The sequence below is a fragment of the Silurus aristotelis genome (assembly GCF_946808225.1).
Source record: "Silurus aristotelis genome assembly, chromosome: 18".
Classification (NCBI taxonomy): Eukaryota; Metazoa; Chordata; class Actinopteri; order Siluriformes; family Siluridae; genus Silurus; species Silurus aristotelis.
In genome coordinates this window covers 12,501,161-12,519,866 of record NC_139591.1, presented here as the reverse complement: position 1 = coordinate 12,519,866, position 18,706 = coordinate 12,501,161, and the positions used below count along the sequence as shown (strand labels likewise).

Sequence of the window (18,706 nt, the reverse complement as noted above, 5' to 3'; positions counted from 1 at the left end):
TGTGAACTATGTTTCCACACGAACGGTTTTAATTGATGGATGTGCGCATCATGGTGGGTTTTGCTGCCTGATAAATAAATCTTTAGTGATAAAAATTTATGATCAGACTTGTTTGTACAGGACATTCCACCGATATCAATTGGATTAAGATCTGGGGAATTTGGAGGCCTCAAACCTCAAACCCGTTGTTGTGCTCCTCAAACCACAAACTTGCTGAAATCCTTACGCTTGCCCATTTTTACTGATTCTAACACAACAACTTTGAAAATAAAACGTTCTCTTGCTGCCCTTAAATATCTCACCCACTAACAGGTGCCATGTTGAAGAGATAATTTGTGTAATTCACTTCACCTGTCAGTGGTCATAATGTTATACCTGTTATATTGTGGCGACTGCGCTACTGAAGAAGTATTTATAAATCGATGTGATGAATTTCACTCTATGACATTCTGGTCTAAAAATATCACAGTCTTAAGTTTAACGGTATTAAGTATCACAATTATTTAATACACAAATGGTAAAAATTACGGGCTTTTTATACATTAATGACGATATATGACTCCAATCTAACATTTGACCATCATGTTCGTAGCACTGTCAACCGTTGTTTTTTCATCTCAGAAACATTGCCAAATTACATCCCATGCTGACTTTCTCTGTGGCTGGAGATTCACGTCTTGACTACTGTAATGCTTTGCTGGCTGGAGTTCCTAAAGCTACCCTAAGTAAATTACAGTTGGTACAAAATTCAGCTGCTAGAATTCTGACTAGGACCAGTTCAAGGGAAGACATCACACCTATCCTGGAAAAATTGCACTTGCTTCCTGTTAGTTTTCGTATTGATTTAAAAATTCTCATGCTCATTTATAAGGCCTTGAATAATTTGGCCCCTCAATATCTGTGTGAGCTGTTAACCCCCTACACTCCTTCACGTGCTCAACGCTCCTCTAAAGCTGGTCTTCTAACTGCCCAAAAAACACGGCTAAAAACTGTGCGTGATCGGGCTTTTTCTTCTTTGGCTCCCAAACTGTGGAATTTCCTGCCTAAGAGATTAGGAATGCAGAATAACTGGGTCTTTTTAAATCCCATCTTAAAACGTACTTTTTTAGGGTAGCTTTTATGTGACTTCGCTGTTTGTTTTTTATTGGGTTTTTATTCTTTGTCTGGTCAGTTTTAGTGTCTGCAATATTATGTGTATCTTTTAAATTCATCTTTTATGTCAAGCGCTTTGAGAAACTTTTTTTAAAGGTGCTATACAAAATAAAGTTTATTATCATTATTATTATTATTATTATTATTATTATTATTATTATTATTATTTTATATATAATGAAATATATAAAAAAAAAAAAATTTCCACAAAAATTCTCTACAATAATATATATTTCTTTATTCTACTTAGGTTCTGATGCCCAATCATTTAATGATATTAGCTAAAGAAATACTTGATATCTTTCAAATAAAAAATAGAGGTATAAAAATAAATTAATGATTTAAGACAAGCAAATTCATTCCGTTAATAATTCTCTTTAAATGAAGGATGTCCACAATGACTCATATAAATTGTTGCATTTTTTTTCCATGGCAACTTCTGTTAATGCGTGGTCATTTATTTACACTGCTTTACAGTCATCAAAAAGTGACTGATAAGTGACCGATCTGGAATGCCTCAAACTGCACTGTGCCATTTATTCTGAGTGTGCTGTGTGACTCATTGGATACTCAGGATGTATGGCTTCCTGTAACGTCCCTCAGTTTTTTAAACACTGTATCAAATAGGGTGCATTTGTGTCTGATTTCTGGACCATGATTTCTGGACCATGACACTCTGATGTGTATTTAAAAATAAATATTTTTAAATACTTTTTTACAAGCTTTAATTCACTTTTCAGATCATTCAAAGTTGGTGCTCAATACTATATACAATTATTGACTCCCTCTGAAAAAGGTTATTTTGCCATTTATTCATCACATGAGCAATTCAGCATTGTAATGGTAATTTCCACTTAACATACATATAAATAATTTCTGAAAGTTTTGTTTATGCAAAAGAAATGTGTAGTTTGATTACACATGTGTAGTTTAATTGTGTAGTTTACACAATTATTATTATTTTTACACAATTATTACTAAAAGAGTAATAAATTAGGCCCAATATTTCTCATGTTGCCATTATAAGACAAAACTAAAAGTTTGTTTCAACCTTATTAAGATAAAATAATAGAAATAATAATAATTTCTACATTTCTATTTGATGGGTAAGAGTACATACATATATATTTTTTTATATATATTTTTTTAAATAGCACTTTAATAGCAGTTTCTCTACACAAATATATATATATATATATATATATATATATATATATATATATATATATATATATATATATATATATATATATATATATCCCTCACCAAATGAATACTTTAATAATATTTTTTCTTAATTCTGCTGTAACTATGATTCCTACTTCCTGGATTTGATGAATGTTGTAAGACCATTTTTTTAGAGATAGCATTCACTTGCAACAGCAACAGGTTAAATATGGTTTTGGACTGCTCAGGTCAGTGCATGCATGAATATACTGTAACACAATCAATCACATTTGTAGAGACTGCCCTGCATCACAAACACAGCATATGAACACATGAAATAGCAATCTAAAATGCACATTGGCATAAGTTTACTCACAGACACATTACTGTGACAGTTTTTATTTTACACCCAGGGATTTTATTTGCATGTTTAGCTGGCAAAATATTTTCCTGGAACACTAAGCTATGAGTAACAAATCAACCAGAGTGATGTTTTATTCTGTTCTGTATTTCCCTATGTTCCTCTCTCACTCCAGACCAGCAAACTGCTAAAGCTTTCATAGAGGTGATCAATCATTTAATTAGCAGCACCTGGCTGCTACTCAGCTCCTTAAATCCTATGGAAAAGTTTACACATACAGTATGGCTTTTACATTTTGACATTCATTTTGGAAAAAAATGATGACAGTGTAATATGTCGTGTTGTGTTTACATCTGAGGTTGTATTTATCTAATTTTAAGATCTGCTAAGGATAGGATGCCTTTTATTATATTTTGATTCTTAAAATAATAGAATTCACAGTGTGTGCTTTCTTTTTCACACGACTGTACACTGTACATATACATATAGATCATAGATCTTCATAGATCACACTTACATTACAAATGTTTTACTGTTTACTTTTACTGCTGTACTGTTGCTCCCCACATGCAAAGGATAATCATTTGCATACTTCTGACATGTAAATCATAAAATATTGTGTTGTACACTATAAAGTGTGGTTTCTATAGTTCACATATATAGACATGTATAAAACATATTTGATATTTGAGTCCCTTGTTCTTCAAAGTAGCCACCTTTTGCTTTGATTACTGCTTTGCACACTCTTGGCATTCTCTTGATGAGCTTCAAGAGGTAGTCACCTGAAATGGTCTTCCAACAGTCTTGAAGGAGTTCCCCGAGAGATGCTTGGCACTTGTTGGCCCTTTTGCCTTCACTCTGCGGTCCAGCTCACCCCTAAACCATCTCGATTGGGTTCAGGTCCGGTGACTGTGGAGGCCAGGTCATCTGGCACAGCACCCCATCACTCTCCTTCTTGGTCAAATAGCCCTTCATGCCTTCAGTGCGACTCGAAAAGTAGTCATGAAAATAAAGAAAACTCTTTGAATGAGAAGGTGTGTCCAAACTTTTGGTCTGTACTGTATATATATATATATATATATATATATATATATATATATATATATATATATATATACAGTACAGACCAAAAGTTCAGTACACCCATAATGTCTACTCACTGTGAATGGAATCAGGGTAGGATCTTGGTGTGGTTAATATATATATATATATATATATATATATATATATATATATATATATATATATATATATATATATATATATATATATATATATATATATATATATTAACCACACCAAGATCCTACCCTGATTCCATTCACAGTGAGTAGGTAGGATCTTGGTGTGGTTAATATATATATATATATATATATATATATATATATATATATATATATATATATATATATATATATATATATTAACCACACCAAGATCCTACCCTGATTCCATTCACAGTGAGTAGACATTATGGGTGGGACCAGTTCTCAGCACAGCATAGACACAGACATAGTGGTTGCATTTTAATGTGTGTTACACTGGGTCAAGTGTAACAGGTACAACAGCCTTTTTTTTAAACTGTATTCTTTTACTGCCTACACTATTAGACTACATTAGCAGTGTGTTCATGGAGCACAGTGTTTCCCAAAATGGTGTCTGTAAAGCATAGCCAGGGGGTAAGTGGTTGCTTTATTTTTTATTAAATCACAGTCACAGTAATTATACATTTGTTACTAAGTTTTTTTTGTTTTTTTTTATCCGGTTTGTCCATTCTCTTGAATTAAATGCTTTTGATCCAAACTTACTAACTTCAAAACAAGTAGACATCAACTAGCCAACAAATAGCTGTAGTGATCCAATAGATTTTTACTATAGAAAGATACAAAGCCTAATGGTTATCCTAACATCTTAATAGTTCAATAAAAACACTGTGCTGAAAGAGTTGATTTTCAACTCATTGGTATTTTTGGATCTATAGATATTCAACAGTTAATGAGTTTGGATTGATCTTGGCTGGGTAAAGTTTTGGTTTGTGCAAACAAAACAAAGCAAAACAAACAAACAAACAAACAAACAAACAAACAAACAAAACCCTAACCCTAACCCTAACCGAAGACTTTTACCAGCACTGCCTGTGCACTTGATACATGCATACCTAAACCATATACACAAATAGCCAAAAGTGCATAAATGTGGTTCTTGATAAAATGAGTGTGTGTATATTTCTGCCATTTTGGTTTTGAGGATGTTAACTGCATTGAGCACATAACACAAACTACAATTTTTCTGTCTGTTAATTTTTCTATATCTCAGAAACATTATAATGGAAAAAACAGTTTGACAACTGATTTGGAAAATTAGTACACATTAGTATACATATAAATTAGTATACAATAAGTATGCGCTTCTAAAGAAAGCTATTCTAGGAAGGAAAGTTTTCTAGTCGTTATCAGAGGAAGTAGCTGTGGTAGGAGTGGTGTGTCGATCAGTCGGTTCATTGAGTTATTGGTGTGTGTTGGTGAGACTGTCTACTTTTAGGCATTTTTATTGATTAGACTATTGTGTATGGGTTTATTGGCAATTTTTTTTAGAAGAACCAACACTGGTCAACTTTTAGACATGAGTCGTTTTTAGGAGTCGAGAGTCGACTCTGAGTCGAAATGAGCTGATATACCCATTGTGACACTTTGTACTCAACATGAGAGTGTTTGTTTCGACACGCATGGCTGCCTTCTGGTTTGACATTTTTTATTTAGTATACAGGTTTGGATGTTGTTTGCAGCTGCGTAGCTGATTTTTTCAAATAACTATTTAGTACAGCAGCATGTCATGCACTGTGCACATGTACAGTGCATTAGTAAATTCTGGTTTTGTGGTTGAACGTGGTGGAGAAGAGGAAGGGGGCGGGGCTTAGAGGAAAGATGAACACATAGGTGGAGTTCAGAGCAAGTGGTGAGCGGAGGTCAAGAGCTACCTCCTCCTCTTCCTCCTCTTCTTCTTCTTCTTCTTCTGTCCTTCCTTCTCATCATGCTCCACGCTTGAACAAGCCTCCGAGACTTCCTAGAAGGTAAGCCGCCTGTGTGTGTATGTTCGTGTGGTATTTTTTTTTCATGCAGCGGAATCTCTTCTCACAGCTGCAGATGTTGGCTGCAAAACTTTTTTCTCTTCCCTTTATCTTGTCACACTGTCTCTACTTCCCGTTTCACACGGTTTAGCTGTAATGCACTCAAATCGCACTAAGAGGAGGCAGTCAAATCAAGAAGACACTGCTATTTTCCAGTTAGATTCATTTGCTGGAATGGTCAGGGACCCACACACACACACACACACACACACACACACACACACACACACACACACACACACACACACACACACTTTATGTTTTTTTTTTATTACTGCAAAAAGGGGGGTGTTGGTAAAAGGGCAGGATTTCCAGGAAGGAAATCTGCTGTGCTCCAGCCTGCTGGCTTCATAGAGGCAGAGGATGAAACTGAAAGAAACATTTGGAGGAAGAAGCAGAAGACAGTCTGCACGCGCGATCTCTTTTAAGAAACACAGACACGCACGCGCGCATTCCTCAGTTGTGTGTTTGCCAGGCACTTATCGATGAGACACTATTCCAAATGAACCGGAATGACCGTTTTTTTTTTTTTTGAATGCAATCACCTAAGAGGCCCTTTGTGTGTTAATGATCGAATGAGAATGATTTGCATGCCCGCGCGTTCACACACACACACACACACACACACACACACACACACACACACACACACACACACACTTGTGTCTGCTTTTACAAGCCTTCTACATTCTCTGAAAACTCACACCAAGGGGAACGTGTTAAACATTAAGCGAGCTGCAGAATCATCTCACATCAGCACTGACCATTCTGCTTTGCGTTTTATTTCTTTCCTTTATTTCACTCCACATTTTTTTTTCCTGCTCCAGAGCTACCCTCTTAAAATGGGGCGGGGGCAGACGATTGGGGGCGTGTTTAAAACGAGGGGTCCACCAAGCACACTTCATAGTATACCAGCCTTTCCAGATGTGTTCGAAAATGTGTTTCGTCATTAGTTTATTCATGCTACCGATTTTTGGTTTTCACAGATGGATGAGCAAAACCTTACTGTCACACTTTCCGAGGATGAGGATGAAAAGACAAAGGAAAACAAGCCTATTACGTTCTCTCAGTTCTCCTCGACTGTTCGAGCTGTGGTGCGGATTCGGCAGAAGTACCAAGCGATGAAAAGACGCCGCATGGACCGATCAGCATCAGCATCGCAATGCAGTGCTCACTTACTGCCTCAGAGCAACGATCAGCGCTCCACCAGCCCCAAGATCTTCACGTTTGATGTGTGCGATGGTAACAGTATTGTTGGTGTAGGAAAGAAAAAGAAGAGGAAAAAGCCACGAGTCCTCTTTCCCAATAGCAGCCGCAGAGTTTTGCCCACCAAAGAGCAGAGCCGGGCAAAGAGTTGCTTGGTCTTGCTTTGTGTTGTGGTTTTCTTGCAGGTTTACAATGCCATTGAAAACCTGGATGACCATGTGCTCAAATACGATCTGGATGGACTCGAGAAAACACTTAAAAGAGAGGTTTTCGGACAGCAGGAGGCGACTGACAGCCTGCTGGGACATTTAAAAGATTACTTGTCCACATATGTTCACAGTAAACCTTTGGTTGTGTCTCTTCTTGGGCCCAGTGGTGTAGGAAAGAGCCACATAGGAAGGCTATTGTCTCAGCACTTTCGCTCTGTAGTGGGCGAGCAGCTGGTCATGCAGTACTTTGTGCTGCACCACTGTCCTACGGAAGGAAACATCCCGGTGTGTACCGAAACTCTGACCTCCCAAGTCTCCGAGATGGTGACTCAGGCAGAAGAAGAGGAGAAGATACCCCTGTTCATCTTTGATGAGATGGAGCACATGCCTACTGAGCTGCTTGACACTGTGCACCATCTCATCATGAAAAAAGGCAACAACGAATATTTAAACGCCATCTACATCCTCATCAGCAACCTGGAGCAAGAGGACATTACAAAGTTTGTCTTACAGAACTCCACGAGCAGCATAGTTTTGGGCCGAGGGCTCATCAGCAAGGAATTCAACGCTTTGCTGCTTAGTAATCTCAGAAAGCATCATTCGCTGTGGCTGGAAGCTGAGCTGCTTCCTCTCACCCTTCTGGAAAAAAGCCACGTAATGGAATGTTTTATTGACGAGATGTCCCGTGAAGGATTTTACCCAGACCGCGCTCATGTAGAAAGACTAGCAGACGAGCTGGGTTACTATTCTGTGGGTGAACGAGAGTTTTCACGCACTGGATGTAAACAAGTGGTGGCAAAAGTGAATCTTTTGTGAAACCAAAAGCTGTGTACACTGAGCTCATGCTCATGGATACAGATAGTCAAATACAATTTGAGCAAAATACTGATGCAACAAGATCAGTACTAGTCTGCGATGGCTGGAAAAGACTGGCATGGTTTCTTTGTTATTTTTATAGCTCTAAAGAGGAATGTTCTGAATTTAGAATTTTAAAGAAAGTTGCTGATTTTTTTTTTTATGCATTTGTCTTTTTGTTTTTTTTTGTTCCCACAAAAATATTTGCCAAATGGAAAGTGTCAATGACTGTTTCTCTCTCACAGACACAGTGCAGAAGGATTCCTGTCTACTCTGTTTTGTAATTGGTTGTTACTTGTAAACTTCTGTAGGACGGAACATGTCAACAAATGGTCATTTCTCCCAAAAGAAACCAGGGCGGTGCAGCTGAAAGACCTTTCAGGAAAGAAAACAACATTGAGTGTTTAGAATTAGGGCAGACATACAAAGACAAAGGTTTCAGTGATGAGCTCAAAGAGAGCAGAGTACATTTTTAGATCAAAGATTAAATTACATGAAGTTGTTGTTCTACATGATTTACAATATCTGTTCTTTTAATTCAGCTCCTGGATTAAGATTACACCCAAACACCACTGTAAAATCACATTAAACCAGAGGCATGTTGATTTTCTTATTGTTTACTGTAGTTAATTCTAATAATTCAGTAGGAGCTGATGTTAAACCTAAATTTGCTTTGCCCTAATATGTGATTTCTGAGGGAATGAATGAACATATTCCAAATTTTAAAACACTCATCTTCCAAACTAACTGTGAAATCCTATATGTACAACAAAAGATAGATCATTTCAACTTGAAAATAAGCGTGTTGAACGGCATTTTCTGTCTCAGGAAAACCATCATGTTTATCTTTTAATTACATCTGAGCTGTAGCTGGAAAATATTAGAAATTAGAAATGTCTGAATACAATCAGATCTGATTATTAGTAATAATAGCAATAATAGTACAACACATTAATGAACATGTTCCACTCAACGCAAATTACATTTATTGCTCCGTGTGACACCAGTTTTCAGTTTATTGCAGGATGCTGATGAATAATTTTTTCTACATGTTCTCACACTACCTGCCACATATATTATACTGGAAGCTATTCACATGCCTACTGTTTATACCGAAATCCCCCAGAAGACAGCAGCTAATGCTTCACTGTTGACATTATGCAAAGTTATCTTCAGTATTGAAACAGGAAAAAGAAACAGTTCTATGTCAACTGTAATAAAACTCCACGAAACCTGGTTGTAGTGCAGTGTTTTTTAATGGGAGGTCGTTATTTTTAATATTTCCAGACTGCAGATCCTTTCATATTATTGATGAACCATCTATTTATCGGATGGAAGCATTTAGCGTTCGTGTTTAGGGTGTCGCTCAAAAACGCACAGATGATCACGTCTTCGTCTTTCGCTTGGGGGAGGGGGGCAGGGGGGCTAACGCTCGTGTACAAAGAACAACGGAAAATGGAGGATAAATATGACAGGAGTGGGCATTTACGCTTCAAGTTCAAAGCCCAGTCCAACTTTATGTCCTCCAGTGTTGAAGTTCTTGCCATCGATGAGTGCAGAGAGGGTCACCTTCACACCTAAACAAAACAATTAGAATGTAGTAATAGTAGGAATAAGGATGAGTTTTATTATTATTATTTTTTTTTTTTAAACACGTGGAAGAAACAGCTGAAAGCCACATGAGCAAACGGTTACCTGGCCGCAGACACTGAGTGTAACCGACTCCAATCAGACTGGCGTTGTTCACCTTTGCCTGTGAATGCAGAATTAAAGACCAAATTTCAGGAGGTTCATTTTTTCTCTCCTCGGAGTGATCATTGTGAACTTTCATTTCTGGGTCTTAAGAGCGTTTGAAAGAAGCTTGCCGAAAATGTTTAAAGCACAACTGGCGAGATGCATGTACAATCATGAAAATGAAAGTATGACCTATGGTTTTACGTATCAGGACAATCATGTGGTCTTAGAATTGGGTAAATACAACTTTATATGAACAAAAAACCCAATTACAGTCATTATTTATTTGTGCAAATATCAGGCTGAAATGGAGAAACTATGTATGAAAAACGTATGATTCAGTAGCAAGTAAAGCCACTTTAAGCAGCAATAACTTTAAATGTTAGTTTTCTGTGTGGCTTTTAGTCTCTTACTTCAGTATGGTGGGATTCTGGCTCACTCTTCCTTACAACATTGCTTCAGTTCATTGAGATTTGCAGGCATTTGTTTATTTGCAGCTCTCTAAAGGTCCTGCCACAGCATTTCAGTAGGGTTGAGGTCTGTACTTTGACTGGGCCACTGTAACACCTTGATTCTCTACTTTTTCACCATTCCGTTGTTGATTTGTTGGTGCGCTTGAGATCATTGTCCAGTTGCATGACCTCATTCCAGCACGGACTATAGAATACTTCGGTATACAGAAGAGTTTATGGTAAATTCAATGACTGCAATTTGATCAGGTCCTGTGGCTGCAAAACAAACCCGAATCATTACCTCTCCACTACTGTGCTGGACAGTTGGTATGAGGTGTTTGTGCGGATATGCTGTATTTGGTTTTTGACAAAGGCTGTGATGTGCATTATGGCCAAACGTCTGTCTAAAGCACGCTGTTGCAGAAGTCTTGTGGTATGCTCAGATGCAACTTTGCAAACCTACGCCCTGTTGCCACGTTCTCTTTAGAGAGAAGAGGCCTTCTCCTTTTAAACCCTTCCACAAACCATACTTGTCAAGTCTTTTTCTCATTGTACTGTCAAACTTTCACATTTAACATGCTGAGGCTTGTAGAGTCTGAGATGTAACTCTTGTTTTGTTTTTTTGCAGTTGCACAGTCTGATCTTGGGGTCAGTTTGCTGGGACGTTCACTCCTCAGAGAAATGGAAACTGTCGGAAAACTGTCCTGAATGTTTTCCACTTGTGATGGTGGCAATCTGGCTATCTATCCATGTAAATCTACATACAAAACCATGTAATCTTTTATTTATTACTCACTGAGCTGCTAGTAGTGATCAGAGTTCAGATCATTATCATCAAAGTCATCTTAAAGACTTTCAACAAGTCAACGTTCAACACTTCACTTTGAGATAAGAAGTTCGCTCTTTTGTGTTTAGGTTCTAACAGTGAATACTAACTCTTACACTTATCTTCTAGTGATGTGCCTGTGACAATACAGCACCAACCCACAAATTCACACCAGAATCATTAAAAACATTATATAATACATTTTGTTTAAGGGTTTAGATTTCAGAAGCCTGTTTGGTTCATCAGCTGTTTTTTAAACTACAAATGTATTTTTATAACAAGACTGCATATTTTTATTTTTTTACACTGCTTTGTGTTTAAAGCAATACAGGACTTAATCTCATCTTATTTATAATTAGATAATTCATTCGCTTTGAGCCCAATAACTCACAGACAAAGATGCATCTTTGTCCAGTTGGTACTTGGCAGCAATGCCAAAGCGTGTGTTGTTGCTTCCCGCAGTCCAGGCCAGAGTGACCGCTGTCTCCAGTTGACTGTTCACCTTCTGGTAGACAGAGCCTCCGAATTCAGTTCCATCATTTCTGAACCAAAAAAAGATCATATTTAGCAACTGCCTGCTCATCAACATAATAATTGCTAAAAAATAAAATAATAATAATCCAAAAGCGGAGTTTTAAAAGTCACTGGTTGTCACTAAATATTAAGCATAAAAAAATGTTTTATGCTGGTATTATATATTATCTAGTCCTTGAAACTCACACATTGGTGTGAAGCTGGAAATCGCCAGCCTTGTAGCCAAGAGCAAAGTTGTTCTGCACCAGTTTGGACTTAGCTGTGTCAAATGCCATTTGGTAACCAGTCAACCAGCCAGCGTATCCCAAAACAGCTGAAGAATGCACAACTGGGCCCTCAAAGTCAACGTCGCAGGACAGGTTGATGTAGTCCCGCTTGTAGCCAGTCTTCAGCTTGCCACTCTTTTTGCTATAGTAAAGTAAAAGAATGTATTAGTGAGTGCAGTCGATTTTGATGAGTTTGCTTCCTGATGAAGTTTGATTTCCTACTGTCACACTATATACAGTGGGTACGGAAAGTATTCAGACCCCCTTAAATTTTTCACTCTTTGTTATATTGCAGCCATTTGCTAAAATCATTTAAGTTCATTTCTTTTCCTCATGAATGTACACATAGCACCCCATACTGACAGAAAAACACAGAATTGTTGACCTTTTTGCAGATTTATTAAAAAAGAAAAACTGAAATATCACATGGTCCTAAGTATTCAGACCCTTTGCTGTGACACTCATATATTTAACTCAGGTGCTCTCCATTTCTTCTGATCATCCTTGAGATGGTTCTACACCTTCATTTGAGTCCAGAAATTTTTGATTATACTGATTGGACTTGATTAGGAAAGCCACACACCTGTTTATATAAGACCTTACAGATCACAATGCATGTCAGAGCAAATGAGAATCATTAAGGTCAAAGGAACTGCCTGAAGAGCTCAGAGACAGAATTGTGGCAAGGCACAGATCTGGCCAAGGTTCCAAAAAAGTTTTTTGCTGCACTTAAGGTTCCTAAGAGCACAGTGGCCTCCATAATCCTCAAATGGAAGACGTTTGGGACGACCAGAACCATTCCTAGAGCTAGCCGACCGGCCAAACTGAGCTATCGGGGGAGAAGAGCCTTGGTGAGAGAGGTAAAGAAGAACCCAAAGATCACTGTGGCTGAGCTCCAGAGATGCAGTCGGGAGATGGGAGAAAGTTGTAGAAAGTCAACCATCACTGCAGCCCTTCACCAGTGGGGCTTTATAGCAGAGTGGCCCGACGGAAGCCTCTCCTCAGTGCAGGACACATGAAAACCCGCATGGAGTTCTCCAAGATGGTGAGAAATAAGATTCTCTGGTCTGATGAGACCAAGATAGAACTTTTTGGCCTTAATTCTAAGCGGTATGTGTGGAGAAAACCAGGCACTGCTCATCACCTGTCCAGTACAGTCTCAACAATGAAGCATGGTGGTGGCAGCATCATGCTGTGGGGGTGTTTTTCAGCTGCAGGGACAGGACGACTGGTTGCAATCAAGGGAAAGATGAATGCGGCCAAGCACAGGGATATCCTGGACAAAAACCTTCTCCAGAGTGCTTTGGACCTCAGACTGGGCTGAAGGTTTACCTTCCAACAAGACAATGACCCTAAGCACACAGCTAAAATAACGATGGAGTGGCTTCACAACAACTCTGTGACTGTTCTTGAATGGCCCAGCCAGAGCAATGACTTAAACCCAATTGAGCATCCCTGGAGAGACCTAAAAATAGCTGTCCACCAACGTTTACCGTCCAACCTGACAGAACTGGAGAGGATCTGCAAGGAGGAATGGCAGAGGATCCCTGAATCCAGGTGTGAAAAACTTGTTGCATCCTTCCCAAAAAGACTCATGGCTGTATTAGATCAAAAGGGGGCTTCTACTAAATACTGAGCAAAGGGTCTGAATACTTAGGACCATGTGATATTTTAGTTTTTCTTTTTTAATAAATCTGCAACAGTGTCAACAATTCTGTGTTTTTCTGTCAATATAGGGTGCTGTGTGTACATTCATGAGGAAAAGAAATGAACCTAAATGATTTTAGCAAATGGCTGCAAGATAAAAAAGAGTGAAAAATTTAAGGGGGTCTGAATACTTTCCGTACCCACTGTACATAACTTAAACACACACAAAAAACAAGGTGTAAATATTTTAATGGTGCACAAGTTTGAATTGATTATCAAGCTATTTATTGTTGTCCACACCCTTAAAGCAACACCAGCCAATAACAGTCATCTGCTAAACAATTTAAAAAAGCACAGTGAGCCTCTGCTTCAACAGCGTGATAATAATTGAAGGCGGTTGAAATACTGGTCACTTCATATGTCTCAAATGAAGCATTGTAGGTTTTTACCTCTGATCATTTCAGCTAGCGAGTAAAGCCAGGCTTTCAGTAAAATGAGAACAACAATAACACTAACAACACTACTAACTACCAACACCAGCCTCAACAAACCCACTACATACTGTTCACTTACCTCACAATCATATTTACAAACTTCTGACACAATAAACCACTTACCCTGTGTTTGGAACAAAGGACGTGTCGAGAGCCACCTTCAAGCCCTTTGCCAGCTGCTCGAAAGAGACAAATAATTTTACACCACTGATCCAACTAGTGTTACTCGAATCCAAATAAATGAACAAGGATTTTCTGTGAGGGTTTTCACACCTGGTCCTCCACTGAAAGTTCAGTAGTGAGAGTGTTGTCCGTGTTCCATTTCTGATTGAGGCCGATTCCCAGCTCCTTCAGCTTGTACTTGGTCTCCAAACTCCCACCAGCCTTGCCTGTGTCGATATTAGTAGAGCCGGATGTGTTGAATTCCTAGACACAAATATGAGGAAGGATATGGATTAAACCAAATAAACCAACACCTATTTTAATTCTGCCATACTAATATACTGATTTATAAAAGATTTTATATATGAATATATGATTTATATATATATTCCCTCTGCGTCACTCTCAGGATACAATCGGCAGAATTTTATGTTACTCCAGAGGTGGATTGTATATTCAATTAAATTTCATTTGCATTGCACTTTTAACAGATTATTACAGAGTTGTTGTTTTTTTTTTTTTTACCAACTGCAGAGTCAGATTTAGTTCATGTGACTTGCTGAACACTGATTCAAAGAACAAATGATTTAATCAAATACAAAGATTAAAAAAAGGGAAGTTGGTAATAGCAGGAAATCCGTAGAAAGGAAGTACAAACTCACAACTGCATTCTGCGACTTGGTCTTGACGTCCAACTTAACTATTCCGAAACCTACACGCAGAGCATAAGACAAAAATACAGAGTTAAAAACAATGTTTTATAAAATACAAACAAATCATGAAAAGGTATATTCTCTTATTAAAACAACAGTACAGCTATTAACTGACCATAGCCCTTGCTAAAGATATCCTTGGCTGATTTTCCCAGGTCAGAGTAAGAAGGAGGAACAGACATTGTACCTAAAATAAAAAATAATAAATAATATTAATAATTTACAAAAAGTAAAAAAGTGTCTAACACTGATTCTGAACACTAGATGCTTTACACAGTATTTATTTTTTAGTATTTACGCAGTTAAACAGCCACAATGCTAAGGCTTGTTGTTGATCAGCATTGCTTGATGTGAGGTTACTTAGGAAACATCATTTTGCTATATGTGTAGTGTGTGTATGTGTATATATATATATATAATCAAATCAAATTTTATTTGTCACATACACATACATAAAGAGTACGACATGCAGTGAAATGCTTATTACGATAATCTGGCATGAGGGAATAAAATGGGGAGAAAAATAATACAAAGAAAAAGAAGACTGATAAATAAAGTATAAAAACTATATAAAATAAAATGTAAGAATATATAAAGATATATAAAGAAAATAAGTATTTGAACACCCTGCTATTTCGCAAGTTCTCCCACTTAGAAATCATGGAGGGGTCTGAAATTGTCATCGTAGGTGCATGTCCACTGTGAGAGACATAATCTAAAAAAAAAAATCCAGAAATCACAATGTATGATTTTATAACTATTTATTTGTATGATACAGCTGCAAATAAGTATTTGAACACCTGGGAAAGTCAATGTTAATATTTGGTACAGTAGCCTTTGTTTGCAATTACAGAGGTCAAACGTTTCCTGTAGTTTTTCACCAGGTTTGCACACACTGCAGGAGGGATTCTGGCCCACTCCTCCACACAGATCTTCTCTAGATCAGTCAGGTTTCTGGCCTGTCGCTGAGAAACACGGAGTTTGAGCTCCCTCCAAAGATTCTCTATTGGGTTTAAGTCTGGAGACTGGCTAGGCCACGCCAGAATCTTGATATGCTTCTTACAGAGCCACTCCTTGGTTATCCTGGCTGTGTGCTTCGGGTCATTGTCATGTTGGAAGACCCAGCCTCGACCCATCTTCAATGCTCTAACTGAGGGAAGGAGGTTTTTCCCCAAAATCTCGCAATACATGGCCCCGGTCATCCTCTCCTTAATACAGTGCAGTCGCCCTGTCCCATGTGCAGAAAAACACCCCCAAAGCATGATGCTACCACCACCATGCTTCACAGTAGGGATGGTGTTCTTGGGATGGTACTCATCATTCTCCCTCCTCCAAACACGTTTAGTGGAATTATGACCCAAAAGTTCTATTTTGGTCTCATCTGACCACATGACTTTCTCCCATGACTCCTCTGGATCATCCAAATGGTCATTGGCAAACTTAAGACGTGCCTGGACATGTGCTGGTTTAAGCAGGGGATCCTTCTGTGCCATGCATTATTTCAAACCATGACGTCTTAGTGTATTACCAACAGTAACCTTGGAAACGGTGGTCCCAGCTCTTTTCAGGTCATTGACCAGCTCCTCCCGTGTAGTTCTGGGCTGCTTTCTCACCTTCCTTAGGATCATTGAGACCCCACAAGGTGAGATCTTGCATGGAGCCCCAGTCCGAGGGAGATTGACAGTCATGTTTAGCTTCTTCCATTTTCTAATGATTGCTCCAACAGTGGACCTTTTTTCACCAAGCTGCTTGGCAATTTCCCCGTAGTCCTTTCCAGCCTTGTGGAGGTGTACAATTTTGTCTCTAGTGTCTTTGGACAGCTCTTTGGTCTTGGCCATGTTAGTAGTTGGATTCTTACTGATTGTATGGGGTGGACAGGTGTCTTTATGCAGCTAACGATCTCAAACAGGTGCATCTTATTTAGGATAATAAATGTAGTGGAGGTGGACATTTTAAAGGCAGACTAACAGGTCTTTGAGGGTCAGAATTTTAGCTGATAGACAGGTGTTCAAATACTCATTTGCAGCTGTATCATACAAATAAATAGTTTAAAAATCATATATTGTGATTTCTGGATTTTTTTTTTTTAGATTATGTCTCTCACAGTGGACATGCACCTACGATAACAAATTTCAGACCCCTCCATGATTTCTGAGTGGGAGAACTTGCAAAATAGCAGGGTGTTCAAATACTTATTTTCCTCACTGTGTATATATATATATATATATATATATATATATATATATATATATATATATATATATATATATATATATATAATAAATATAAATATATATATATATTTATGCAAAGCAAAATTCATAAAATTTCTTGATTATTTTATCATTTTGTTTTTGGTCATATTTTCTACCTGGTCAAATACACGAACAAATATGAAGGATTTTCTCAGACACTAAAATTATAATGAAAAAAATAAATAAATATATATATATATATATATATATATATATATATATATATATATATATATATATAAAATTATTTATCACATAATTTGCTATTAGAGCTCAGACAGAGGAACAGTTCAATAAGAGGACATGTGGATCAGATCATTGCCTTTCTGCCAACAAGGAAATGAAACAGGCTTGTTCATTACTGTATCGTGTTACTTGAGCACTAAATAACTAAAGTTTATTATTTAACTCTGCACCTTTTTTTTGCGGATTTAAAAAAAATACAATCTCGTTACTCCAGTTAACCTTGAACCCGAGTCACGTGGTTTCTGCTGCCAATAGCACCCTCACCATCAGAAAGCCTTCAAGGACATGAGCATCCTGACAGGCCTCCTGCACTGCCCAACTACCTCTTGGCCACAAGTACACACCTGATCACAACTCATTTATAGCAAATACACCTGATTACACATACTAATAACCTGTAATCTTCTCAATGTTATTATAAAAAGGAAGAAAAGAGAGATATTGTCTATAATATGATCTGCTGATTCTCTATAGATTACACACCGAACTGAATTCAAACCGGAGGACATTTTTTGCTTTTTTTTCCTGTTTACTTTTATAGTTCTGAAAAAAGCTATATTTAAAATACAAAAAAACTAAGCATCCTGTCTTTATCTGCATTTAACCATCGACTATGCAGAAAAGATGCTACAAGAACAGCAGGAACAGCGAGGTCAGATTAACTATACAGTGATTTTAAAAGCACACATTCTCCCTAACAAAGTTCTCCATGCACTGTAAAAATCTTTAATCAATTACATTTTTATTAAATAATGGCCGAACTGGCGTGCTAACTCGCTAACCCCCTTTAGCATGTCTTCCATGATCATATCGAGACTCCAGTAACCTCAAGCGTTCTGTAACAAACATGGCGCATCTGCAGAACCTGATACGACACATTAACTTCTCTTGTCTCTTTTTTTTTGGTTTTATTTTTTTGTAGAATAACTGAAATATCATACCGACACTGTAACAAAAGCTTGAACTTGAAAGCTTTTGTCCTTCTGATGCAACCCACTAGCTCTTCAGTGTGTGTGTGTGTGTGTGGGGGACAAATAGGCTCGTGTTTTACGCAACACACTGTAGAACAAAGCCACAACGGAGACCGCACACTTCCATACTAAACAGTATGGCGAGCAGTATGAAACCACAGCGCACCACCGCAGCTGTGCACTACTCACCCATACTACTCAGCATGAAAGTATGCATTTCCAGGTACAGCCAACAGAGGGCAGTAAATATTTTTAAAAAAGAAATTAATGTGAAGGTAGACAATCTACACAACGTGATTCAAAGTAAAAGCGTTTCACACTATACAAAA

General features: G+C 37.8%; 2 protein-coding genes and 1 long non-coding RNA gene across 4 annotated transcripts in view; 1 reads left to right on the top strand and 2 right to left on the bottom strand.

Moving 5' to 3' along the window:
• LOC310741492 overlaps positions 1–18,706 on the bottom strand; it is a 126,674-nt gene that overhangs the window by 10,934 nt on the left and 97,034 nt on the right. The gene's annotated exons all lie outside the window — the stretch shown is intronic.
• On the top strand, positions 4,178–9,313 carry tor4aa (torsin family 4, member Aa). 2 transcript variants are annotated; one of them, XM_083569369.1, is made up of 2 exons: positions 4,178–4,359; positions 6,794–9,313. In XM_083569369.1, exons 1-2 carry the CDS (start codon positions 4,333–4,335, stop codon positions 8,036–8,038), a joined length of 1,272 nt encoding a protein of 423 aa, XP_083425495.1. In that variant the 5' UTR covers positions 4,178–4,332; the 3' UTR covers positions 8,039–9,313. The 2 variants fall into 2 exon arrangements, with proteins under 2 accessions (XP_083425495.1, XP_083425496.1); XM_083569370.1 differs by lacking the exon at positions 4,178–4,359 and adding an exon at positions 5,172–5,750.
• Positions 9,041–18,508, bottom strand: LOC310741477 (non-selective voltage-gated ion channel VDAC2). Its single transcript, XM_083569385.1, has 9 exons — positions 18,348–18,508; positions 15,021–15,092; positions 14,855–14,904; positions 14,304–14,456; positions 14,154–14,206; positions 11,810–12,031; positions 11,481–11,631; positions 9,773–9,830; positions 9,041–9,654 (listed from the first exon to the last, which is right to left on the bottom strand). The coding sequence occupies exons 2-9, from the start codon at positions 15,085–15,087 to the stop codon at positions 9,563–9,565; spliced, it is 846 nt and encodes a 281-aa protein (XP_083425511.1). The 5' UTR covers positions 15,088–15,092; positions 18,348–18,508; the 3' UTR covers positions 9,041–9,562.